Here is a 26,791-nt window from a genome sequence, read left to right as displayed (position 1 = left end):
GATCACAATAGTGCAATATACAAAATCTCTAAGTTTACATTAATATCATAACTCTTAAATGAGATGCATTTACAGCTGATTGCTTTTCCTTCTTTTTACAATATCTTCTCTATTAGTTTTCCAGCTCTAATGGACATAATCTCCCAGTGAAATGGTGGATGAATCTATTTCCCACTCTACTACTTGTGGTTTAGTCTGTGATCAGGCCATATTTATAAAACAATCACTATAACATTCTTTGTGGGTGAAATCACACTGTACAAAATTAATAAAATTTGTGAAGTGCTCCTTTGCCTGGAATTGTAGTGCAGGTGGGTCAGTTTAATTCATTCTCTAACACAGCAGTCAGGCAAATGTCACTTGTGTTCATTATTAATATTGCACATGGTAATTTCAGTCCATTTACATTTCACCAAAAGAAGGCACAAAAAAAACCCCTGAAAGGTTCCACAAAATCACTGTTGCAACAATTTTTAACATACTCCTTCCGTGTGATTTTCACCTTAGGGGTGGTGCACTCTGTATCCTCTTTGGTAGCTCCAATTTCAGCTGCAACCAGCTGTCATAGTCCTCTGCAGGCATCAGAACCACCTTGTCCCGCATAAACTGTGAATTAAACAGATGTGATAGGTGGTTTCAGCAATAACCTTCTGTACAGTACAGTTACACAAGGCAGGTATTGTTTCCTCTGGGGGGTTGGCATGTTAGCACACAATTTCTCTGTGTGCTAGTTTAAAACAGTGGATAAGCTGTTTAAATAAAGCTAGTTAATGGTATTAAAATAGTGTACAAATGCATTTTATATGAGCACTTATGTATTGCACTAGAAAATTAAACTCCTAGGTATTCAACAAGCACCGTTGTAACAGTAGTGTAATAGGAATTCTATAAAACCCTTTTCACCTCCCTTTACTTTTTTAATACTTACATCTTACAGTAGGCAAAAGACTGAGAATAAAGGAATCTGTCTATGGCTTTGTGGGTGAATGCTCTATCAAGTGTTGTCCTGAACCATGCACATTGCTTGGGCTGTGTTGTGTCACAGCAGGGTTGCTTCAATTAATCTCAATAACCGATTGGTTAATGTGCAGGGAAGAAATTGAAAAAAAATGATTTGGTTTGCTATCTAGTGAGTTCAATTGTGAAGTGTGTTCGTCAGGTCAGAGCAAGATTGGACTTAGCTATGATGCTTTCCTGGTGGAATAGTTCACCAAACTCTCTCTGTCTTAGTTTATGAACCATGAACTACGGACAACTGAGGCAAAGTAGGGGAAGAAAATTGTATAATTTAGAGAAAAAAAAAATCAATATAGATCATATTTTTAGGCACAAGTGAATTCCAGAGGTGAGAGTAATTATCCTTGACACCTTCAGAGCAAATGTGGCACCAAGGAGCCCTAGGAAAGCTTAATTCCATGGGGATCAGGGGAAACATGCTAGTACCTGAAGTCACACCTAGCGCATAGGAAAATGGTTGTTGTTGTTGGAAACCAATGATCTAATTTCAAGGCATTCCTGCAAAAGTTCCTTAGTGTAGCATCCTAGGCCCAATGCTCTTCAGTGCTTCATCAGTGACCTTCCCTCAAGAAGTGCTCAGCTCCATTTGCAATTCCTCATATAATGAAGCTGACCCTGCCTGCATGTAGCAAGACCTGGGCTTGGGCTGATAAGTGACAAGTAACATTTCCACTACACAAGTGGCAGGCAATGACCTTCTCCAGCACGACCCACCAACCCCCACCCTCCACCCTCCATCCTCCTCTTGAAATTTGAAGATATTACCATCATGAAGTCCCCCAGCATTAACATCTTGCTGGTCAGCAGTAACCAAAAGCTGAATGGAACCAGCCATATAAATGCCAGGGCTACTAGAACAGGGCAGAAGTTGCATACTCTGATGATGCCTCAACTTCCAACCTCTCAAAATCTCCCCACCAGTGACACAGCTTGGTACAGCATTGCAATAGAATACTTATCAATCACCTGGATGCAGCTCCAATAATAATTATGAGGCTTGACACAATCCAGAACAAATCAGTTTCTGTAATTGGGGGCCTTGCCATTGTATGCCATATCTACCATCAGTGCACTGTGATGCAATACGTACAGACTACAAGATATACTGTGGCAACTCATCAAGCTGCCTTTAATTATGCCTCCTAGTTCTATGACCTCTATTTCAAAAGACAAGAGCAGCAAGGTTATGGGAAACACCTTCACCTCCAAATTGGAAATGAATTTGAGTTGGACGCAATGACAGCTGCAGGCCAAGAAAGTGCCTCACTGCTACCTTCAGTGGATCAGCAATAAATATAACCTTCTCATTGTTATCCCCCTACCTTCAGAAGAACAAATATGAAGCTGTATTCCAGAGACTCAGCAAAATCTTCCTTCCTCAACAGTAAAACAGTCCCATGACGTATGGCTCACTTTCATTTTCACTAAATATTTTTCTTATCGAAACAATATTTGCCCATTATTCTTTTCACCAGTTAGGTAGATGAATCCTTACCTCAATAGCGGCACTAATGTCTGGAGAACAGAGCTCCCAGTTTCTCAGTCCATTAAGCACTTTGAGGAATTGATGTGGCCGAACTCTGAAGCTCTGTCGTTCTCCAAACTTTCCCAGTCTTTTCAGTATTCGGCTGATCTTTTGAATTTCTTTTACAGACTCAGGAATTCGAGACAATAGGTTGGAATACCTGAAAAAGAATGAAAGACACCAGTTTGCTGTGATCCATTGTTAGCAACAACACTGAGTACTGATCGGGGCAGCTGTTAACTCTAATTGTTCCTCACTGCTGACGGTGTTGACTCTTGCTAGGGTATGCATCGACAACTATCACCTACATCATTTAATGGCCGCTTTGTAAATGAGGCTGAGAGCAACTAGTGACAAAATCATCAACCATGATGAGCCATCATATCTGGACTTTATAACGTATGCACAATGATAGAGCATCATCTTAAGCACTTGATTTTGGCCATATTACAGGGACTTTTACCACAAAAGGGCAGTCTCTAGTCCAGGAGTTTTATCATGACAGGACACTCACTATAGTATAAGTAATGATCATTAAATTGAGGTTTCCCCTTCTCCAATTGCGGGGAGGTTTCAAGGTCAATAGTATCACTCCAACTGCAACCCAGCTGAGAACAGCTACCTCAGCACAGATTAGGGATCAAATCAGGAGTCTCCACAGCCTGCATGGTTCAATTCCTCATTGGACAGGACGCATAAGTGAGGCACTGGGGAAGCTCAGAAACAATCCACTCTAATAAAATCTAATTTACCTCAACTTTTTTTCTTCTTACTCCCCCTTTCCCATTTTTCTTTTTTATACATTAGAAGGATAGACAATAATGTAGAAATCATCAGACACTCACCAGGTCTCATCACTCATTTGTACTTTATCTCCTTTAGATTCCTGAAGCGATCTCTGCATATCCTCACTATATGTATAAAAGCTGACTATGTTGTCTAGGGCACGAAATTTGCACTTGCTGGTCTCCCAGCGTTTCCTAAAATTTCCAATGGAACATTTAGTCAGGAAAGAGCTAAACATCATTACTTCCATTTACTACAACAGCATTCACCATTTCCCAGCTGGAAACAACCTCTTCTCACTCTTGTACCAGTCTCCTTTTCAAATGTTCAGTGGGAGTTAGAGGGGAGCAGGCAAGTAATTTTGGGTTTCTCATCTGTCCACTTTGGGAGTTGCCCCAACTCCACACAGCATCTGCCAATACCATGATTTGGAGCTGAGCGCAGAACTATGGATGCTAACCTAGATCATGCCCTCCAAGAACGGCTGGTACATATACAGTAGCTACCTTTGGCCAGTAAAAAAAAAACAGACAGGGTGGAATTCGAGTGGGGCAAGAGGTGGGATCACATTTGGCTGCTGAAAATCATCATAGATATTCATATGTTAACATCATAAAACAAACTAGTAGGTGGGGAAAATATTATGGAAGGCATGAATATTGAATACAAGTTTATATTTTGAAAATTTACAAGCAGCTCATTCAAAACCCAAACTGTTGCTCGAAAACTGGATGGAGGCAGCTCAAAGCACAGACACCTCGGTTGGAATCTTCCGTTCTGGAGTGTAAGTTCGGCAGCAGGTGTGAAAGTGGGAGTGATTGGGACATGGGGGATGGGACAGCTGACCACGCGCAGTCTTGCACTGTTCAGCTCATTACATATGCATCCGCGAGGAGCTCGTCGATCCTCGCAGTGGGGGCAGGAAGTCGCTGTCCCCGCCATTACCTCATGGGGTCATGGACGGCATATTTATAGGGGACCCAGACAGCCTGCATTATCCTTTCCACCTTTGCCCGGCCACTGCTCCACCCTTCCCCGCTTACCCTTCCTTGGTCAACCTCCTCGCAACTTGCACTGCCACCACTTGGTCTCAAGCAGAGGCTGGCACTTACAGATGTTCCTCAAAGAGGACAGCGGAGTGGCAACTCACCGTTAATCATGAAACAAGTCTACCTTGCCAGGTGCACGCCACTAATGTGCAATCATGAAAGTTAATGTTCAAATATCATTTGGAGGGGGAACTTAATTCTACCGGGGTGGACTCTTAATGATCCACATTCCCCTAATGCAAGCAAAAGGGCTTCCCGACATTGTTCATCAGGATGCTCAACTTGCTCTTAACCTGCTTTTAATGTCCTGAGAACGTAATTGCTGAAGTTCATCCCACTGTCGGGAAACTGATTTTTGGCCTCCTGCCAAATTAAGTTCCCCCTGTCTGCCAAGCTTCTCACTGCTGGCAGGGCCAGAAGATTCCACCCATCTTGTGGCACCACTTCATCTCTGGGTTTTAATTTTACTGTTCATCAATTCTTTTTAAAAAAAGGCTAATTAATTTAAGCACTTGTTTTATTAAAGGCAAAACTACATTGCAAAAAAAAAAGATCCAGCTCAATATTGTATTAGCTATAGATAAGAAAGCATGCACCCACTTTTCCAAGGCTTCCAGGTTGTCATGGAGACATAAAGTTGCTTCTTCATTTATCTCGATGAACTTGGACTGCATCTCCAGAGAGAGAGAGGATTTGCTGGCAACAAACAGGCTGGTTTCTGAAGCAAGGTCTAAAGGTGAGCTGAAAGAGAGAAACAAGAGAGTCTAAGCATAGTTACAATTAGTCTGAACACACAGCACATGGTAATGAGCTATTCTCAGTCAGTCCCACCTGACAATATACACACACACATATACACACATGCATGCACACACTAGACTCTCAATTCAATGCTAAAATATGTCAGACTGTTGAAGAAATGTGTTCACAATATTACTCTTGCCTTCTGACTACTCTATCTAACGAGAGATTTAATTTTCTTAGCTAGCCCACGAGACAATGAGTTGGTATAAACTTGTTTTTGTGTTACTTTCATTCAGTCATTGATCCATCTATTCAACAGTGTCAAGATAGTGCACATAGGAATTTTACACAGCCATTGTAATCAGCATGCAACGAGGAATTAAACCTGCCCTTCCACTAATTTTTCAGCACTTAAATTTCCTTACTCCACTGATGCACTCTTCAGCACATTCGTGGCATTTCAATTACGAGAATTCAATGGAATTAATATAGGTGCATTCTGACTGGCTGTTTAGTTGTGATGCACGCAACATCTAAGAGAGCACAGCAAGTAAACTTGTGCACAGCTGTAAAAGATAGAATTATAAATGAGGTGAATTAAATGACCAGATGGTTGCTACAGTGAAGTTGCCTTGCTACTGAACAATGAGATTCCAGTTTTAAACAAACAAGTATGGAAGCCACTTCAGCTGCGTGGCATTCCCAGCATTTGAAACGCAAGGAGCAGCAACGGAAGTATTAGTGGAATGACATGAGTATAGTCAGTAATGTCCCTAACTGCAAATGTGCACCAAACAGTAATTTTGGGGGGAATTTTGCACTCCTGCCAGAAATGGGAATCGTGGCGAGTGGGCGCACTAAATTTGGAATGAATGAAAGAATCAGTTTCCCGCCGGTGGAAAACTAGTTTGGAATTTTGTTCTCCCGACTTTCAAGGCAGGTTAAAGGCGGGTCGAATTTTCCGCTGAGCAATGTCAGAGATCACATTTGCATCTCATGAATGCTCATTAATAGGCCAACTCGCCAGAATCACATTCCCTAAGTTAAGTGCCCCGCCAGTGGATAATGAGAACAGTCTGTTTTACAACTGGATATAAGTGGCGCACACCCTGGCGAGCTTCACTTCATTTGCAACCTGGAGGTCAGTAGATGCTGTTTTCGCCTTCCTTTAATACCATAACTGCTAAATATTGGGTGCCTGTAGCACAAACTGCACCAAGGTGGGGCATGGGAGGCACAACCATGAGAAGGGGTGAGGCATAGGCAGGACTATGGGGGTGTGGGGGAAGCGGAATGGTGGAAGACAAAAGGGGAGTGGTGAGACAGAGACAGAACTGGGGAGGGGGAAGACAAGACGGGTGGGCTGAGACAGAGACAGGACTGCGGGTGGAGGGGAAAAGACGAGAGGGGAGGGGTGAGACTGAGACAGGACGAGGGTTGGGTGAACTGAGTGGAAGAGTGAAAGGCTGTCTGGCGGTAAAAGTTAAAAGAATGTCCAGGGAAGAGTGAAAGACTGTCCAGCGGCTGAGGCCCTGTCAGGGGCATTTTTCAGGGACTGTCCTGGGGTTGTGCAGACCATGTTAGAATGCTCTGCTTGGCACATATGTCTTGGTCCTGGTCTTGGGCTGGGGAAGATCTCTCTGGGCAGTGACAGTCATGCACAGAATGGTCTGTAGGGCGTGGTCAGTCAACTAAGGCATTTGGTCCTGGGGGTTCGAGTCATGGTACCGAGAAACATAGGGTTTGGTAATGTTCAGGCGAAGCATCTGTGTTCTACATGTAGATAGTTGAAAAATCATGGGGGAGGGCCCTGAAAAATAAGCGTGTGTGTGGCCTTGAGAAGGGGAGGGATCAGATCAACAAAGGGCATGGGGACATCAACATTGAAGGGTTCAGGGGGCAGAACAGGAATATTGACATGTACAACGATGGGGTCAAGAGTAACGGGGAGGCTGGACAGTTACAGGAGGGATGGGAATTAGGAGCTGGTGAGTATGGAGGGAGATGGGAGGAGCTTGGTGGGTGATAGTGGGAGGTTGAAAGCTGGTCACACTTACAAAAGCGAGCACCATGTTCGCATTCAATGATTAATGATGCAGTTGGAAAAACAAGCTTGAAAAAAAATCAATACGGGAGGGGTCTCAGGGCATGTAGGAGGAGTTCAACACACAAGTTAAAGGCCGATTGAAGGGGCACCTTATTAATTTCCTGCTCAAACCATGGAGAACATGGCTTAGCTGAGCGCTGGAATTGAGAGCTGAATGCAAATGACCGAGCTTAGCTCCTTTAGTAACGTTGCGCATTCACGTGAGAAGCCATTAAGTTTTGGTGCTGCAGTGCAGTTGGTCTTCATAACCATCTGATCCTCACAGGTGCATGTGAAAAGGGAAAGAGGATCAAACAATCAAGGGCCACGGCTGCTGCACAGAAGCTAAGTGAACACAACAAGCCTCAATATTCCCAGTGTACCGCTCATGGTTTACAAGGCACCATGCTTACAGTAATGACATAAGTACAAGAATTGGGTATTGATAGTTATTGTCTAGGCTCCTGGAGATGAATTGACAAGAGTCTGACTGAGGCCTGGAGCACATGGGTCCATTGAGCCTAATGAAGACCCTCACTGTGAATGAGCAATCACGTCAAAGGGGAATACTTAGCCACTCGTCAACCTCCAGGATGTTATTAGCCATGTGTAGACTCAGGCAGGTCAAGGGCTTGAGGCTGGATTCCTGGCTTGGAGACGGAGGGGCCATTCAAGGGGAACTATCACTGATTGCTCAATTCTATCTATTCACAGACACAAGGAGGAGTGGAGAATGCAGGCTGCAGGCAACACTGTCTTGTTGACAGCTATAATTAGAATGAGGTGAAGAAGGCCTGGTTGGCACAGCTTTGAAAAGAATAGAAGACGCAGCTCATACATGGAGATGAGTGAAAGATGATGCTGCAGGTGCCTTCACTTGTCTAGGGACGTGGCAGCTCACATTTGCCACCTTCTCCATGAGGATTTCATGCTGCACAGACTAGGAGGGAATTCCATGCCGGCTACTTTGAAGATCACTGATGCACTGAACTTTTTTTTCCAGTGGATCCTTCCAAGGCTCTGCTGGGGGCCTTTGGGGAATCTCACAATCGGTGACACACAAATGCATAAGGGAGGCCACAGATGCCCTTTTCAGTAAAGCTCACTATTACGTGCAGATCCACATGGATGAAGCAAGCCAGGCTGCTAAAGCTGTGGGTTTCACTGCGATCCCAGGGTTCCCGCAAGTGCAGGGCCTTCAACTGCACACATCACTGCACATACGTGGCCTTGACAGCAGCCTGTGAGAATCATTAATAGAAAAGAGTTTCATTCTCTGAATGTCCAGCTAATTTGTGATCACAGAAATCAGATCCAGCATGTTTGTGCTAGGTCCCAGGGAGCTCACACAACTCTTACATCTTGTGTCACTCACCGGTGACACTGATCTTTGAGGGCCTCAGAGCTTAGAGGGCTGGCTCTTCAGTAACAGGGATGCCTGTTCGTTGGCCACAGAGTGCATCTGAAGAGAGTTACAATGCTGCACATTTTGCTACAAGGTCCTTAATAGAGCAAACAAATGGCTTCCTGAAGGTGTGTTTCTGATATCTGGGCTGTTCAAGCGGGGCTCTCCAATACTCATCACAGAGAGTGTCCCACATCATCATTGTTTGATGCGCCCTGCACAACCTTGCGCTGCAAAGGGGAGATGTGCTGCCTGTAGGAGACATTAAGGAGCTAGACGTCTCCTCGGATGAGGAGGACGTTGAAAGGGATGGCTCTGAAGAGGGCGAGGATTCAAATGAGCCACATGAGGATGCCATTGCACTGGCGAGATGCAGCAGACTGGCAGATGCAGGGGATGCACCAACATATTCATTCCCAGCTTGAACATCTCAGTAAAGATCAGAAATCTTACCATGATCACAGAAGCAGCATAAGTCTTCTTCTGCCCTAATGATGGGGTCATCCTTGGAAGGCATAGTTGCCTTGGCAACATGTGGTCATTGTGGAATGCGATTAACACTCCATTAGCACAAGTCCTTCAGCAACTCCACATAATACAATCCTTCCAACCATGGTATCACTAAGTTATTGGACATGGCAGCTTTCAAACGGATAAACAGCCAACTCACAGATTTTCTGCACTCATGTCAGCATGACACCAGCTTAGTAAGGCAGCCCAAACACAATTAGCATTCTTCAATGCTTTGTGCTTTGATGTCTTGAGAGGGACCAGCATCCAGAGAACTCCATTCCTCCCATCGTCAGTGCTCATGAATGCATAGTGAAGATGCATCACCTTGCTACTGCCCCATCAATTGCCCTCCGTACATCAGGATGAATTGACCTTTAAGTCTACATCAAATTGTGTGCTGTGCCTTTACACTAGGATTACATAAATCACCGCTAAGCAGCATCCAGGAGCAATTAAGATCATCACAGATAAGGAGGTAGCTTCATCAAGAACATATATCTGACATCACACACTCATACCACTCTTGCAGACATTTGTAATGTTCTTGATTGATCTTTACTTCCCTAGTCCAGCGTCATGCATGGGGAGAGGGGGAACTAATCATGGAATGATGTTCAGCCTTAAACGTGGAGATGAGATATACCAGAGAGAGGCAAGGAAGCTTTTGGGGTTTGAAGTTTGATACTACTTCTTTCATTAAATCATTCTCATAAATTAAGTGCCATAGCTAACTACACATTGGGGAAACAATTCCAACGTTCGTCGCAACGAATACTTGTGCCATCCACAAACACCAGATATCAGTGCGACAGCAGGAGGTAATCAGTAACTTTGATGAGCAATTCTCCTGAGCCCAAATAATATCTGCCTGAGATTTAAGGCTGACGAGTGTATTGGCCAACCATCCATCATTGTCACACAAGATGTGCCTTTGCTAATGTCAAAGATGTGGAAATAAAGGCTACTCACTGTGTTGAGATTGTACGAGGGTTAAGGCAACTGAAGGTCCGGGTGAGAGTTCATTAGGGGTCAGGTCGGGGTACATTTTTGACCCCTGAATGAATGTGGGACATTGAATCACACTGAATCTCTTCTGAATTCATGAGACTTGGAGAAGGATTAATACAACATATATTTAGAGAAGTGAAAAGTACATACAATGAGTGAACAACAGTGCCGCCATTGTGCATTCAAAACGTCTTAGTTTTTCCTACCTACCGTTATTGACTAGAGGCAGTTCCTGACATCTGCAGCAGAGGTGGAGGCAGTCTGCTGGTGCCTACGCCCTGTTGTCTGAGATGACTTCAGCGGGCATCCTTTGGTGGCCCGGGTCCTTGAGGGCCCTAGCCTGCTAATGGTCTGCTGCTCTGGGACAGGTGCACCCTCCTCGGCCTGACCTGCTGGAGTTGATGGGGTCACTGGTAGAGGAGAGGTGGAGTGGCAAGGAAGCCTTGGATTGTCCTGGGTGAATGCCCCCCTGGGTATCTGGCTGGCATTCTTCCTCCCTGTGGGTGCCCAATGGCCCCTCCCTGACTCCTTGAGGAAAGGGGGCACCCGGAGGGAGGTCGAGGTGGTTTGCCCCCTCTTGTCTAGCCACTTCTGGAATGCACCCATGGCAAGAGCGATGGTGTGCAGGTCCGAGCAGAAACTACTGGACCTGGGTCTCCAAGGTGGCTGCCACGCTTCCCATGGAGGCTTCATTGAGCTCGCATACCAGAGCCACAATATCTGACAGAATGTGGATGGGCCCCTCCATCCTTCATTCCAGTCTGCTGACAGCCTCTGACAACTCTGCCTGATGTTCCCCTGCCTGTCTCTGCATCGCCAACATTTCTCTTAGGGCGGATGCTAGGGGCTCGTCAGCGGACAAGGTCTCAGCAGGGACCTGGTCTTGAACAGCCCTCCAAGTGTCAGAGACCTCAGCCGTTACTGCCTCCACAGGCTGTGAACCCATGGCTGTAAGGGGATCATCAGATGTTGAACTTGAGCCTACTCTAGACCTAGGTCCCACTGTGGTGAGTATATAGTGCTGGTGGAGGGTACAGGTGAATGCAGTGAAAAGTCTTCATCTGAGGGTAGGTCTGCTTCCTCCTCCTCCTCAGAGGTCTGGGGCTGAGTCTTCTCCTCAAGGATGTCTTCTCCCTTTATGTACCTGCAATCGAGAAAAGAGAGAATTAGTGATTGATTAAGCAGGCTCATACATTGAAGATCACTCAAAGTAATCTGCATGTTGTCAGTAAATACTGGATTTACCCTCACTGGCTTGTTGGGGAAGGCCGATCTCACCTCTACACAGGAATGAACTCTATCCTCCGGCTAGCTCTGTGACCTGTTCCTCAAACATGGAGATTGGCTGCAACTCCCGGGTTCCCTTGATGGTCTTGGCTCTCTCTCTTTTGTTATGTGAGATCTTGCCCTGCATAAAAACAGATGGGTTGACTGTGAGCAATATGGATTAAAGAGCAGTTCAGAAGTCTGCATGCCTGCTGGGTGCGCTGAGCCCAGTAAGCGTTTAAGACATTGTTGTGCAGGAGCTTACATGAGATAGTGATCTTAAAGTGGCTGGCAGACAATCTATGCTGATGTCCCATCTGCTGATAGTGTGAGAAATCCCTGTGGACTCTAACCTTTAGACTACCTGATGCCGTGATGAGTGTGAGTTTTCTGTGAGTAGAAGTTTCATTACCCAGACAGAGCAGAGTTGCACTGCAGGAAGGTCTTTCCAGTTCACGAGCGCCAACCTCCCTGGCGACCTCCTCAAAGGCCGGCACGGTCAGGTGGGAGGACCTTGTGCTTCATCCCGGGGAAAGAGGACTTCCCACCTTTCCTGGATGGCCAGGAGGAGAATCCCCAGGGAGGCTTTGCTGAACCATGGTGCTGAGGATTTGGTTCTCCTTGGGCCTGTTGCTCTCCTGAGCAACACAACACCCGGCCTGGGCTGAGTGAATGTCTGTTCCGGTGGCCTTTCAAATATGGCACTATGACCTTCGTGCTCATGAGCTAAGGCGGGGCGGGCGAATCCCTGCCCACACTGCCACGAGATTCCCCGAGCTTTCCACACATGCATAATTATTGAGCTGAAAAACGAAAGATCATGTGTGTTCAGCTGTCCCACTATCCAGCAGGAATCACATCGACTTTCCTGCCCATCACCAGGCTTAGTTTCCAGAATGGGAAATTCCACCTTTTGTTGGCTGCAGTGGTTCAATAAATACAGTGAGGTCCCAAGCATTTGCATTTTCTGCATCTCTCTATTCTTCTGCTTTCCTCGCCCGGGTTCAGGTAATGGCACAGGAAGAGGGAAAGACAAGGGGATAAGTCAGTAGCTCTTCGGACTGGAGTGCTGTTTCCTGGGTGACAGTATCACTCCATTGTAGTGGCATTTCTTGTTATATTGCTTGTTCCGCATCCAGTATCAATGAGCAAGAATTATTAAGGTCAAAGCCATTGTCTTCAGTCCCTGCCAGAAATTCTGTTTCCTAATCATTCACTCCTTTTACCTGAAAAGCAACCATGCTGCTGTATTTGACCCTGAATTAAGCTTCTGAGCACATTTCCACATCATTACTAAGACTGGCTATTTCTACTCCAAAACATCACCTGAGTCCACTCCTGTCTCAGCTCATCTACTTCTGAAGGCCTCATACATGACTTTGTTAGCTATAGGCTTGACAATTCCAATGCTCTTCTGCCCTCAATAAACTCAAACACATTTAAAACTCAGAACGTATGTCCTCACTCACATCAAATCCCATTCACCCATCATTATCCCTGTGCTCGCTAACCTACACTGGTTCCCGATCCAGCAATGCCCAGTTTTGGAATTCTCTTCCTTGTTTTCAAATCCCTCCTTGATCTGGTTCCCTCCATACCTCTGTAAACTCCCCTAGTTCTAAAACATTCCCTGGATATCTGGGTTCCTCCAATTCTGGCCTCTGGGGGAGGCGCTAAATGGTTGCTCTCCTTGTTAACAGCCCACCCTTCACCCTCTGTAAACTTCAGCTCATCAAAAGCTTTGCTGCCTGTATCTTATTCTACACCATCACTCACTCACCCACTCTGTCCTTGCTGACCTAGGGTGACTCCCAGTCTCCTAGCATTTCAAATTTAAAATTTCCTTTCATTTGCTTCAATCCCTCCATGCCTCTTCCCTTTTTATCTCTGCAACGTCCTCCAGCACTACAATCATTCCCCCTTTCAAACTGTAAATTAGGAGTCCCTCTCCTGTATTTCCCCTCCCCACCGCTTCCCTTTGCCCCAATAATGGCATCTGAAATTACGCCTCACCATCAGCAATTCTCTTTTTAACCCAAATGCCTTATATTTTTTAAGACTTTGTTAAAACTCAAGGTATCAACCAAATTCTGATCACCCTTACTAAAGTCTTCCTTGGTATCCATACACTCTAGAGGAACTGGGGAACCTAGGGGTGCACGTCCACAGATTCTTGAAGGTAGCAGGATAGATAGATAAGATTAAGAAGGTATATGGGATACTTTCCCTCATTGGCTGAGATATGGGGTAGAAGAACAAGGAGGTTACTCCAGAACTGTATAAAACACTGGTTAGGCCACAGCTAAAGTATCATGTACAGTTCTGGTCACTGCTTTACACGAAGAATGTGATTGTACTTGACAGAGTAAAGAGGAGATTTATGAGGATGTTACCAGGACTGAAGAATTTTCGTTATGAGTAAACATAGTGTGGAATTATTTTCTTTCAAACAGAGGAAGCTGAGGGGAAATTTAGTTAAGGTAACATTTTAAGGGGCTTAGGTAGAGTGGATAGGAAGGATCTACTTTCCTTTACAGTGAGGTCAATAACCAGAGGCAGAGATTTAAAGTAACTTGTAGAAGAAATTGAAGGGAGTTGAGGAGAAGTGTCTTCAGCCAGAGGGTGTAGGGGATATAGAACTCATTGCCTGAAAGGGTGGTCGAGGCAGAACACCTCGTAGAATTTAAAAACTACTTGGATATGCACGTGAGGTGCCATAACTGACAGGAAAATGGGCCAGGAGCTGAAAAGTGGGATTAGGCTGGATAGCTCTTTTTCAGCCAGGCACAGGCATGATGGACAAAATGTCCTTCTATGTTTCTTTATTTCATATTTTCCTCACATCTGTGACATGCGCCTTGGGGTGTTTTTCTACATTATAAGCACAATATAAATTCAAGTTATTACATGTTTTAAATTGCTGTCAACACTAATGAACAGAATTCTATACTTAGAAATTTATTTTGGATATATTTAATTATGATTAATACATAGCTAGCTCGTTAACCACTATATTACAGCTCAACTCTAGCTCCATGCAGTTAATTACCTGTTGTGTAACATCATGTCAGAATGTAGCATGACACATTATGGATGCAGGAATATTCCCTAAGTGGCTGGCACAGATTTAATACCTGAGGAAATTTTGACTCTGTGATCATACCAAATGAAAATGAACATCAGTAACATTGACTTTATGCTCCACACTTTCAACAAACAAATTAGGATTGCAGCCAATTTTTGCAGGTGTCAATCTTAATCTGGAAAGTACCTTTTAGGCCTCTGTTGTGGATTATTGAGGTCGCTCTGCTGTTCTGTCCTGTAATTTGCCACAGCATTTCTTTTCCCATTATTCAGGACTGCTGTTGAACTAAAGGCAGAAAGAGAATCTTCATTATATGCAGCTAGTACACCTAGTCAATGTATCAAAATGGCATCTCTTGACCTTTGAATACTGTACATTCAGTCCTTCTGGATTATCCATCAGGGACAAAAACTGTGACATTGCTTGTTCTCGGCTTCATATTGAAAAAGTAACAGGCTGGATTGTGTTTTTGCCATTGGAAATTTTCCTGGACAGCATCTGTAGACAAGTGAGTTGAGTAGTTAGGCCTCTCTATCAGTAATATGATCTTGGTAAGGTACTGATATTTCATGGAGAAGTCAAAGTTGATAACGTATGATCCCAATAATAAAAAGTCTTTAAACAGGGGATTGCTAACTGGAAACAACATGTTCTTTTATGTCAAATATGTTTCAAAGTATGCAGGAAAATATCTGCATTAGCTTGGGCAGTGGAGCCCTCATTAATTGGCATAAAGAGGGGAACCCCTTAATGGAGAATGGAAATAGCTAGATAATCAAGGGTCACAAATTGTGACCTTGAACAAATGGTCCAGGAATACCCCAGGCACTGGAAAGAAAAATATTAAATACAAATAACAAACTAAATATAAACATAGTTTATTTAATCAAGAATTTAAAATAAGAAGCTATACCATTATGGGATGTCTACTACTAGGCTGTGTGAAAATTCTGGTGTTTATCAGGACACCCTATAGATAACATAAGCTTCCAATGTAGTTTGTTTTGCAGGGCTGAATGTTAGTTTACATAGTGCAGGACACGCCCAGCTGTCTATCGACAGATCTGACTCAACGACCTGAAAAATATTACCTCTCCCTTTCTCCAAACAAATGATCTGGGAGGGCATGGAAAATTATAAACTCCTTTTCTCTCCATTTCAAACCACCTTCTTTGATGGCAGTTGCAAGGAGTTCATGGATTTCTTTTTCTCTAAGATAGAGACAACCTGTTCATCTAACTCAGCTTCTTAAAAATAGTCTTCATTCACTAACCACTCCCAGCTCATACGCCACCTTAACACTGACCACATGATACTCTAACTTCTCCTACTAGCTACAGCCCAATCCTCACCAGATTAATCTCCTGTTTCCTTGGGCATTTCCCATTACAGCTGTCAACTGCTCAACTATATTCCTTCAGTTCATTGCTTGTCACTCCATGCCTCTCTTAAAGCTCTTTTCCCCTTTCCTAAAACTACTGTAATTGTCCCATTCCTTAAAAAGCCTCCACTGGACCCCTCCTCTCCAAATACACTCCCATCTCAAAGCTCGTTCTATTCTCTATGATTCTGGATCCTGTTCATCACAATTCTAGTCCATCATGGTCAAAATCAGCATCATCAATTCTGTTTAACTGTAAAAATTGTGCATCATTCCATCCCACCTTGGCTACCTCAATCGCTGGCTCATAATCCTGGAACTCCCTTCCTAATAACATTGCGGATGTATCTACACCACATGGACTGCACCAGTGGAAGAAAGAGGTGCACACCACCTGTTCAAAGGAAATTAGGGATGGGCAATAAATATTGGCTTAGCCAGTGGCACTGATATCCAATGAATGAATTAAAAATAAACTCTCTTCAGCTTTGGACATGATAAACTACACTGTTCTCCTCCGCTACTCCATGATAACCTCTGTTCTCATATTTCCTGGTATATCTGTTCCAACCCATCTCCTGATTTCTCCTCCTGTACCCATGCAGTAAACTCCAGTGTAGCCAAGTCTCCATCCTTAGGCGCCCTCAAACTTCTCAATAGAAGGTCAACTTCAATGCCACAACATTCTGCTGTCCATCTGACATTAAACTACGCAAGTCCTTGACTGAAACTACACTGGTTAGTCCACAGTGGAAACTCTGTGCCAAAGCCTTCTTGATCCTTTATGGATGCCTTCTCAAACTGAATATTATACAACCTCGGTATGCAGCTCAACTCTGAGCCAGATGCTTAATCCCACTTCCAGTCTATCAATGAAGAAGTAACCCCTTGATCTTCCATTTAGGTCTACTGCAAATTTCCAGAATACTGTAGATGGATTGTGTAGTTCTCCACTGTCTTGCCCATCGTAGCACAACGGAAAAGGAAGATGGATGTGATTGTTGGAGGTCAACCATCTCAGTTCCAGGATGTTGCTGCAGGAGTTCCTCAGAGTAGTGCCCTCGGCCCAACCATCTTCAGCTGCATCATTAATAACCTTCCTTCCATCAAAGTCAGATGTGGGGATGATCGCTGATGATCGCACAATGTTCAGCACCATTCACGATTCCTAAGACACTGAAGCAGTCCATGTCCAAATGCAGCAAGATCTGGACAATATCCAGGCTTGGGCTGACAAGTGGTGAATAACATTCATGCCGCACATGTGCCAGACAATGACCATCTCCAACAAGGAGAAATCTAACCATTGCCCCTTGACATTCAATGGCATTACCATCGCTGAATCCCCACTGTCAACATCCTCGGGGTTACCATTGACCAGAAACTGAATTGAATTAGCCATTTAAATGCAGAGGCTACAAAAGCAGGTCAGAGGCTAGGAATCCTGCAGCAAGTAACTGACCTACTGATTCCCCAAAGCCTGTCCACCATCTACAAGGCACAAGTCAGGAGTGTGATAGAATGCTCTCCACTTAACTGAATGAGTGCAGCTCCAACACTCAAGAAGCTTGACATCATCCAGGACGAAGCAGTCCACTTGACTGGGTCCCAATGACAAACATTCACTCCCTCCACCATGATGCACAGTGGCAGCAGTGTGCACAATCTTTAAGATGCGTTCCAGAAACCCTCCTCCAAGCCTCCTTGGACTACACCTTCCAAACCCATGACCACTACCATCTAGAAACACAAGGGCAGCAGGTACATGGGAACACCACCTCTCGAAGTTCCCCTCCAAGCCACTCACCATCCTGACTTAGAAACATATCGCTGTTCTTGGAACTCACTTCCTAACAGCACTGTGGCTGTACCTTCACCACATGGACTGCAGTGGTTCAAGAAGACAGCTTACCACCAATTAAGGATGGGCAATAAATGCTGGCCAAGCCAGTAATGCCCACATCCCATGAATGAATATAAAAACACTTGCTCTAGCCCTCTAATTGTTTCTGTTTGCACTCTCTGATCCTATGAAAATGCTTCCTTTTGCGCTCCTCATATCTACCTTTTCCCATGCTCTAGGCACATCCTTCAACCAGCATTGTGTTGCACTATGGAAACATTTCCTCAACCTTTTTCCATCTTTTCCTACCTTCTAAAAAAACTACCACCCCAACATCACTTTTAGTCACTGTCCCCGACTCTTGCCCCAAAACCTACTCATTGTCTGATTATTCACTCCATCTTAAAAGTGCTCAGGACACTTTACTGCATTAAAGTGCACATTATGACAAGTACAAATCCAGCAACAGCCCTCACTTGCAATACACCAAAATCCTTGTACCTTTCTTCACTGTTCCTTGGATTCATCTCTTCTCCATGAAGCTCCTTGTTTATGCTCTGTTGCACAGACTCAAGCAGTTTTCGAAGGTCTGTTAGAACAAGCATAATGCAAATTTCAGAGAATGTTGTCAGGTTTTGCTCCTTCTTACACATTGCCATGGGCTGAATTTTTAGGCCCAAATGAGATGAGTAGGGAAGAGGGCAGGTGCAGAATTTCGCTTCACTGGTCGGAGTGCCAGCGCTATCCCGTCACGGGCCATTTTCCTCAGAGGCGGGATGGGGCCAGCAGGTGAAACCAAGCCGAGGGAAAGGGCCTCAAAGCCTGCCTGGAGCTCTGGCCCGCTGGTCTACCAGATAGAGCCCACCTCCAGACAGCTGACCTAGTCCCTGATGCCTCAGGAGGGGCCTGGAGGCCAACTCTAAAATTCCAGTCGGCTTCATACAATAGACCTTAAGTGGCCTTTAAAGTGCCTTAATTGGCTACCCACTGTTTGTGGGAGGGCATTGTGGGAGGCATTACCATCGCTGAATCCGCACTGTCAACATCCTCGGGGTTACCATTGACCAGAAACTGAATTGAATTAGCCATTTAAATGCAGAGGCTACAAGAGCAGGTCAGAGGCTAGGAATCCTGCAGCAAGTAACTGACCTACTGATTCCCCAAAGCCTGTCCACCATCTACAAGGCACAAGTCAGGAGTGTGATAGAATGCTCTCCACTTAACTGGATGAGTGCAGCTCCAACACTCAAGAAGCTTGACATCATCCAGGACAAAGCAGTCCACTTGACTGGGTCCCAATGACAAACATTCTCTCCCAAAAACAGTGGGTAGCCAATTAAGGCACTTTAAAAGCCACTTAAGGTCTATTGTATGAAGCCGACTGGAATTTTAGAGTCGGCCTCCAGGCCCCTTCTGAGGCATCAGGGACTAGGTCAGCTGTCTGGGGGTGGGCCCTATCTGGTAGACCAGCGGGCCAGAGCTCCAGACAGGCTTTGAGGCCCTTTCCCTCGGCTTGGTTTCAGCTGCAGGCTGCCTGGAGTAGGAGGTTTCCCCTCCACAGTCGCTGTCCGGCTGCTGACTCTATTTCTTATTTTAAAGTTTTAAAGCTCCAAGAGAGTGCACCTGCATCTTGAGGCGTCCTCTCTCTTATTTGTCTGAAAAGACAGCTGCTGTTTCTTCAGTGCTGGAGGGCTTCCTTAACTGGTTGGTGAGCTCTGCCGTCTGGTCACTAATTGGCCAATTTGGGGAAAATCGCTGCTGTGTGACTGTTTCCCCCACAGTGAGAGCTTCTGAACCCCAGTTGACCCTGAAATCGGATCCCAAAGCCTATGAGAAAAATCCTGCCCCATGTCTTTCTACTCATGTCACTGCAGGAAGATATGCGTTCTATCTCTCCCAATGCAAATGCGAATGGCTATCAAATGGCCAGTAGTGCAGAAGTGTCCTTCCCATTGCTTATCTGCCACAGCTGTAAAGGATGAGCAAATATTTTGCTGTTTTTTAAAAGTCACAAGCCAACATCACACAGGGTAGACTGGCAATCAAGTGAGATGGCAAAGGTTGCTGCCCCCTGTGTAATTGGACACCAGGATTATTTGGCATCTTTAAGGAAGGAAGGGGGGGGGGGGGCGGAAATTGTAGGGGGTGAGGAACTAATTGGAGAGAAAAAAAAAAGTATTTCCACTAGAGGTAACGACACTCACCATTTCTTTGAAACAAACTGAGGGGCTGGAACCAGTGCAAAACCTTTTTGGGCTATAGGTTTGAGGGAAATGTTAAATGTTTTGTAAATGTAAATATAATCTACAATGCAAGTAGAGTGAGGCACCCGAATGCCATGTGCTGCATTTTACTGTATCTATTGATATGGGTTGTACCGTAAGTACCCTTACAAATTTTATAAATAAAGCATACTTTTGAAAACAAATTCTTTGAAACAAAATGCTTGAAGGCCACCTTTGCTATCTCCCACTACTGTTCAATACTTACAGTATGAAATCCAGAGGCATAAGTATCAGCATCTAACTACAAAACACACAAATGGCATCCCTGATTAGGAAGTCTTCCACCTTGTGGTGAGTTTCAAATAGATATTTAAAAATTCTGTGCTGTGTTTATTTTTCACTTGAATATTCGAGCCCATTGTAGAACCTGATTCTGGATTGGGCAACACTCTAATCTGTGGTTTGTTACAGAGCTGTTGCTGCGCTTTCATACCATGTACTAGGATATTGCCAAGTCCTGCCAAACACTGGCTGTCCCACTACTGGTTCCACTTTTCACCATACTATCAAGCTGCCTGAGCGCCTTAGCATTTTATTCTTTTGGCCGACTGGATGGGGGATGGAACCTTCTGTTCCAATGGTCCCTGGACTGCCCCAGGGAGGTCAACTCCATTAAGCAGGTTGTCTTTGCATGCGACAGCATGCTGCTGCATGCCCTAAATGGCCTCTAACTGGAGCCTTAAATATCTAAACTGGCTGCCTACCTCTGTTCAGCTGGCAGCCGATCCATTCCTCTGCCATCACAAAGGAAACCTCCCCAGCGGTGGGGATGTGTTGGGGAGCTGTCCCCAATTGACTCCCTGCTATTTTCCTGGCCTGCTCATCTCCACTCCCGTCACCAAGGCCAGGAAAATTCAGTGCTTTCTCGTTGTTCGTTTGGTAATGGAGTCATTACTCTGTGCGCCGATACAGAAAACGGGTCTCCACATTCTCATTCTGTGTGTCATAGGCCTATGGAGGAAAGGTCAGGTGAGGGCAAGCAAATGAGGGAGATTAGCAGCAGAATGCTAACCCAGTGGCTGGGATCTGCTGGCCCCGCTCGCCACTGGGATCTTCTGGTCCTGCAGACAGTCAATGGGCTTTTTGGCTATCGTGCCGCATCCCCCATCACAGGCTGGAAAATCCAGGCCACTGTCCACACTCCTGAAACATCTTCACAAGGTTACATGAAGAATGTTTGTTCCTTCATTTGTTTTTGAAATTTCATTCATTTGATCTGATGTTGATGCACGACAAATGCCTGTTGTGGGAATGTTTCTTTTATTCATTCATGGGCGTCACTGGCTAGACCAGCATTTATTGCCCTTCCCTAATTGCCCTTGGTGGTGAGCTGTCTTCTTGAACTGCTGCAGTCCACATTTCTGTTAAGGAGGGAATTCCAGGATTCTGACCCAGCAACAGTGAAGGAATGGCAATATATTTCCAAGTCAGGATGGTGAGTGACTTGGAGGGGAACTTCCAGGTGGTGGTGTTCCCATGTGTCTGCTGTCCTTGTCCTTCGATGGTAGTAATCTTGGATTTGGAAGGTGCTGTCTAAGGAGTCTTAGTGAGTTCCTGCAGTGCATCTTGTACATACAGCTGCTACTATGTGTCAGTGGTGGAGGGAGTGAATGTTTGTGGGTGGAGTACCAATCCAGCGGGCTGCTTTGTTCTGGCTGGACCGCTTTCTACATCCAGTTGAAGCCTGTTACTGTCTTCCTCATTGTCTACTGCACTTCCAAGTGTTGTGTCACCTGCAAATTTTGGAATTGTGTCCTGCACCCTGAAGTCCAATCATTAATGTATATCAAAAACAGCAGTGCTCCTAGTAATGGCAAACTCTACTGTATACCTCCCTCCAATCTGAAAAACAGCTACTCTCCATAACACTCTGTTTCCCATCTTTAGCTAACTTAAATGGTGAGAGGTTGGGAAGTGTTGATGTCCAAAGGGACCTGGTTGCCCTTGTTCATGAGTCACTAAAAGCCAGCTTTGAGATGCAACAAACAATTAGGAAGGCTAATAGTATGTTGGCCTTCAGTGCAAGAGGATTTGAGTACAGGAGTAAAGATGTCCTGCTGCAGTTGTATAGAGCCCTGGTAGGACTGCACATGGAGTATTGTGTAAAGCTTTGGTCTCCTTATCTAACAAAGGATATACTTGCCATAGAGGGAGTACAGACTGGAATGGCAGGATTGTCTAATGAGGAGATTGAGGAAAGTGGGCCTCTATACTCTAGAGTTGCGAAGAATGAGAGATGATTTCATTGAAATTTATGTTTTGATCTCAGCTAATGTTAATGCTGGACAAATCAGATCCCAGTGTGAAATCTGGCTTGATAGATCCTATTTTTTTTTTAGAAACTGTGCAAGAAAGTTACTGATCAAATTCACAGGAGTCTGCTGATGAACACAAAGAAGAAAATACTTATTAAGCAAGAAAAATGAACTATATTACACCAGACAAAATGGTTGTAAAGATCTCCACACAAACACAAGAAAATGCTTCAAATTCACACTATTCCTTTACCCTAGCAATACCCTTACAGACACATTAACCAGTGAAGAGTTACCATGAGCTTGACACACAGAAGGTTTCGCACTTGGGACTGTCACAGTTGCAAATGGTTTCCTTCCAATGAATTCCTGAGCATCCACTCTTTGCTTTTCACCCAATTCATATCTCTTCCCGAGAAACCCAAAAAATCACACTCTAAACTCAGTCTTTCAATAGCACCTCTGTTAAATTGATCACTTTACTGAATTCCATAACTGACTATTCAGTTGACTACTGTCCCAATAGCCGTGTAATGTTTTTTTTCCTCAGAGAACTGAAAATCCCGGTCTTTACTCTCTGATACACACCGAACTCTCTCCTCTGTCTTTTCTGTGTCTCTGTCCCTGGACCACTGTTGCTGGGCACAGTCAAGTTTCTTCTACTCGTGTTTTCTTCCCCACAAACACTAAACTTTTAATCCATCTCTTTACCTTCAGGGATTCTAAAGCCTCATTAACAATGCATATATACAAACAAACCCAAAAGACGTGACCTTTCAATTAGGAGTCCATCCAGATTTCCCAGCACCAAGGTTCCCTAACAAAACCTAAATTAAACGGGAACCCTTTTTACCTCGCTTAACACAGAAATATATATAATTCAACTTAAAAATTATACATTGTTCATAACACTTACAACATTCTTACAAGGCATGACAGGGTAAATGTTTATTGGAAGACTCCCCCTGGCTGCTGAGTCTAGAACCAGGGGACACAGTCTCAGGATAAGGGGCAGGCCATTTAAGACTGAGATGAGGAGGAATTTCTTCACTTAGAGAGTGGTGAATCTTTGGAATTCTCTGCCCCAGAGGGCTGTGGAAGATCAATCATTGACCATGTTCAAGATAGAAATCAATAGATTTCTGAATAATAATGACACCAAGGGATATGGGGATATTGGGTAAAATAGCATAGAGGTAGATGATCAGCCACAATCTATTTGAATAGGGGAGCAGGCTGAATGGCCTCCTCCTGCTCTTATGTTCCTATGTTTGCATCTACATTGCTACTGTCCCTTTTATGCTAATCTGTGGTATTTTATCAAACATCTTTTTAAAGTCCATACACAACTTATGCAACCACCTCCCTTTGCCCCATCATTGGTGGCTATGCCTTGTTATCATGGTCTCATGCCCCTGCCACTCAGAGTCACAGACCCTTATAGCCATTCAGCTCATTGTGCCTGTGCTAGCTCTTTGAAAGCAGTCATTTTTATTTTTACATTGTGCCTTTTGTCTATAACCCTGCAAGTTTCTCATCCTCAAGTACCTGTCCAACTCTCTTAAAATTATTTATGGAATCTGCTTCCACCACATTTTCAGGTACAACACTTGAGAGACCCCAACCACTCAGTGAAAAAAAACCTTCTCATCGACCCTCTAGATCTTTTGCTAATGATTTGAAACCATGACTTCTAGTTATTGACCCAGGTACCAGAGGGAATTTTTTTTTGCTATTTACTCAATCAAAGCATCTTGCAAATCTCAATTAGGTCACCTCCTAACCTTGATATAAAAACAAAATACTACAGATGCTAGAAATCTGAAATAAAAACAGGAAATGCTGGAAAAACTCAGCAGGTCCGACAGTCTCCGCATTCAAAGGGTTATCCTCTGCCATTTCTGCCAACTTCGGCATGATGCCACCACCAAACACATCTTCCCCTCACTCCCTGCCGTTAGCATTCCGTAGGGACTGTTCCCTCTGGGACATCCTGGTCCACTCCTCCATCACCCCCAAAACCTCAACCCCTTTCCACAGCACCTTCTCATGCAATCACAGAAGGTGCAAAACCTGCCCCTTTACCTCCTCTCTCCTCACCATCCAAGGGCTCAAATACTCCTTTCAGGTGAAGCAGTGCTTCACTTGCACCTCCTTCAATTTGGTCTATTGAATTCACTGCTCCCAATGTGGTCTCCTCTACCTCGGGGAGACCAACGCAGACAGAGTGACCGCTTTGCGGAACACCTTCGTTCTGCCAGCAACATGACCCAGACCTCCCTGTCACTTGCCATTTCAACACACCGACCTGCTCTCATGCCCACTTGTCCATCCTTGGCCTGCTACAATGTTCCAGTGAAGCCCAACGCAAACTGGAGGAACAGCACCTCATCTTCCGACTAGGCATTTTATAGCCTTCTGGACATAACATTGAGTTCAACAACTTCAGACCATGAACTCTCTCCTCTATCCTCCTCCCCCCACTTTTCAATCCCCTTTTAAACATTTTTAATTTTTTTATCCACATATTTTTATTTATTTATTCATTCATTGTTTTATCCCCTTTTTCTCACCTCCTCCTCCCCACCATCCCACCCCAAAAAGGCCACCTGTTACTTGTTCCATGTTGTTCTTTCATAAAGTGCTCGCCCTTGTTCTGCTATTATCACATTCTGCTTTTTTAACTTTATGCCACTATCAGCACCTTCTTTAGACCTTATCACTACCATTAACACTTCCTTTGTCTTTTTGTCCATGACATCTTTGTCAATCTCTCCTTCGCCTCCAATTATTGCTGGCCTTCTATCCAGCTTCACCTGCTCCACCCTCCTTAAATAGAATAATTTTGTCACATTTCTACTTCTCCTTAGCTCTGAAAAGTGTCGTACGGACTCGAAATGTCAACTCTGTTTCTCTCTCCAGATGCTGTCAGACCTGCTGGGTTTTGCCAGCATTTTTTGTTTTTATTTCACCCCTTAACCTTCTCTGTTCCAAGGAAAACAGTCCCAACTTTTCCACCTCTCCTCATAACTGAAGTCCGTCACTCCTGGTAAACTTCCTTTGTACCTTTTCACTACCTTTATGTCTTCCCTGAAATTTGGAGCCCAGAATTGTCCACAATAATCCAGTTGAGGCCTTACCAGTGATTTACAAAACTCTAGCATGATCTCTGTGCTTTTATATTCTATTCCTTTTTCATAAAATGTTTATTTATAAAGGATTTATGAAGCATTCAAAAGGGGATTAGACTTATCTGGAAAGGAAGAACATGCAGGGTTACAGGGAGAAGTTGGGGGAATGGCACTAAGTGGGATGCTCATTTGGAGAGCTGGTGTAGGCACGAAGGGCCAAATAGCCTTCTTCTGAAATTCTGAGATAAACTTAAGTAACCCATTTACTTTATTAACAATCATATCAACTTGCCCTGACACCTTTAAGGGTTTGTGTATGTAGAAGCTAAGTTCCTCTTCTCATCCACATTTTTCAAAATCATGCCATTTATAGTTCATGCCATTTATAGTATACTGCCTCCCAAAGAGTCATCATACATCTCTGCATTGAGCTCCATCTGATAGGCTTCTGCCCATTTCACCGTCCTGTCTGGTACCTGAACCTTATAACTATCATCAACATGATTGACTACTTTGCCAAGTATGTATCATCTATAACCTTTATAATGTTGCTCCCTACACCTGGGTCTAAATCATTTTTTAAAACTGCAAAGAATAATAGACCTAAAACTGACACTTTGTGAATATCAGTGCAAGCCACCTCCAATTCTGAAAAACATGGTTTCATCATCACTTCTTGCTTCCTGATCATTGAGTCAACTTTGTATTAATTCCTCCACCCTGGTCTTAATTCCATGGGCTTCCATTTTCTTAATATGTGTATCTGAATGCTTTCTGATAGTCCAAACATACATCCACTACATTACCTGAATCCACCTCCTCTGAAACCTGATCAAAGAATTTAATCAAATTAGTCAGACATGATTTGCCTTTAATAAAACCTTGCTGGCTATCCTTGATTAACACATGCTTTTCCAAATGTCAGTCTATTTTATCCCTGATACAAGTTTTCAATAACTTTCCCATCACTGATGGTAAACTGACTAGCCTGTAGTTTCCTGGGGTGGAAATTTCCATTCCTGAGGGAATCGGGTGTGTTTGGTGGCATGAGCGGACAATATGGCGAGAAGGCCATACAAATTCAAAATGAGGCCCTTTGAAATTTAGTTCCTTTGCAAACATTTGTAAGCTGACAGGCTGGTTAGATCTTAATTGCCTCTGACCTGCACACACAAAACTCCTTTCTGGCCTGTTGCATTGTTCCAGTGAAGCTCAATGCAAACTGGAGGAACAGCACCTCATCTTCCGATTAGGCACTTTACAGCCTTCCAGACTGAAGATTGAGTTCAACAATTTTAGATCATGAACTCTCTCCTCCATCCCCACCCCCTTTTTTCCAATAATTTATATAGATTTTTCTTTTCCCACCTATTTCCATAATTTTTAAAGGTATTTCCATCCATTGTTTTATC

At 44.2% G+C, this 26,791-nt stretch overlaps 1 protein-coding gene across 1 annotated transcript in view; it reads right to left on the bottom strand.

Moving 5' to 3' along the window:
* Positions 1-370: 370 nt before the first annotated feature.
* Positions 371-26,791, bottom strand: part of LOC121286039 (coiled-coil domain-containing protein 60-like) — a 105,760-nt gene continuing 79,339 nt past the window's right edge. The window contains exons 9-14 of the mRNA XM_041203057.1: positions 18,210-18,297; positions 14,671-14,769; positions 4,978-5,118; positions 3,388-3,522; positions 2,513-2,702; positions 371-606 (exon numbers count right to left, since the gene is read on the bottom strand). Coding sequence (XP_041058991.1) covers positions 499-606; positions 2,513-2,702; positions 3,388-3,522; positions 4,978-5,118; positions 14,671-14,769; positions 18,210-18,297 — 761 coding nt within the window. The 3' untranslated portion in view covers positions 371-498. The remainder of the gene's footprint in view (positions 607-2,512; positions 2,703-3,387; positions 3,523-4,977; positions 5,119-14,670; positions 14,770-18,209; positions 18,298-26,791) is intronic.

This window comes from Carcharodon carcharias, chromosome 13, assembly GCF_017639515.1.
Source record: "Carcharodon carcharias isolate sCarCar2 chromosome 13, sCarCar2.pri, whole genome shotgun sequence".
Classification (NCBI taxonomy): Eukaryota; Metazoa; Chordata; class Chondrichthyes; order Lamniformes; family Lamnidae; genus Carcharodon; species Carcharodon carcharias.
The sequence above is the reverse complement of the archived record's forward strand: the minus strand, read 5'-3'. Positions and strand labels throughout refer to the sequence as shown.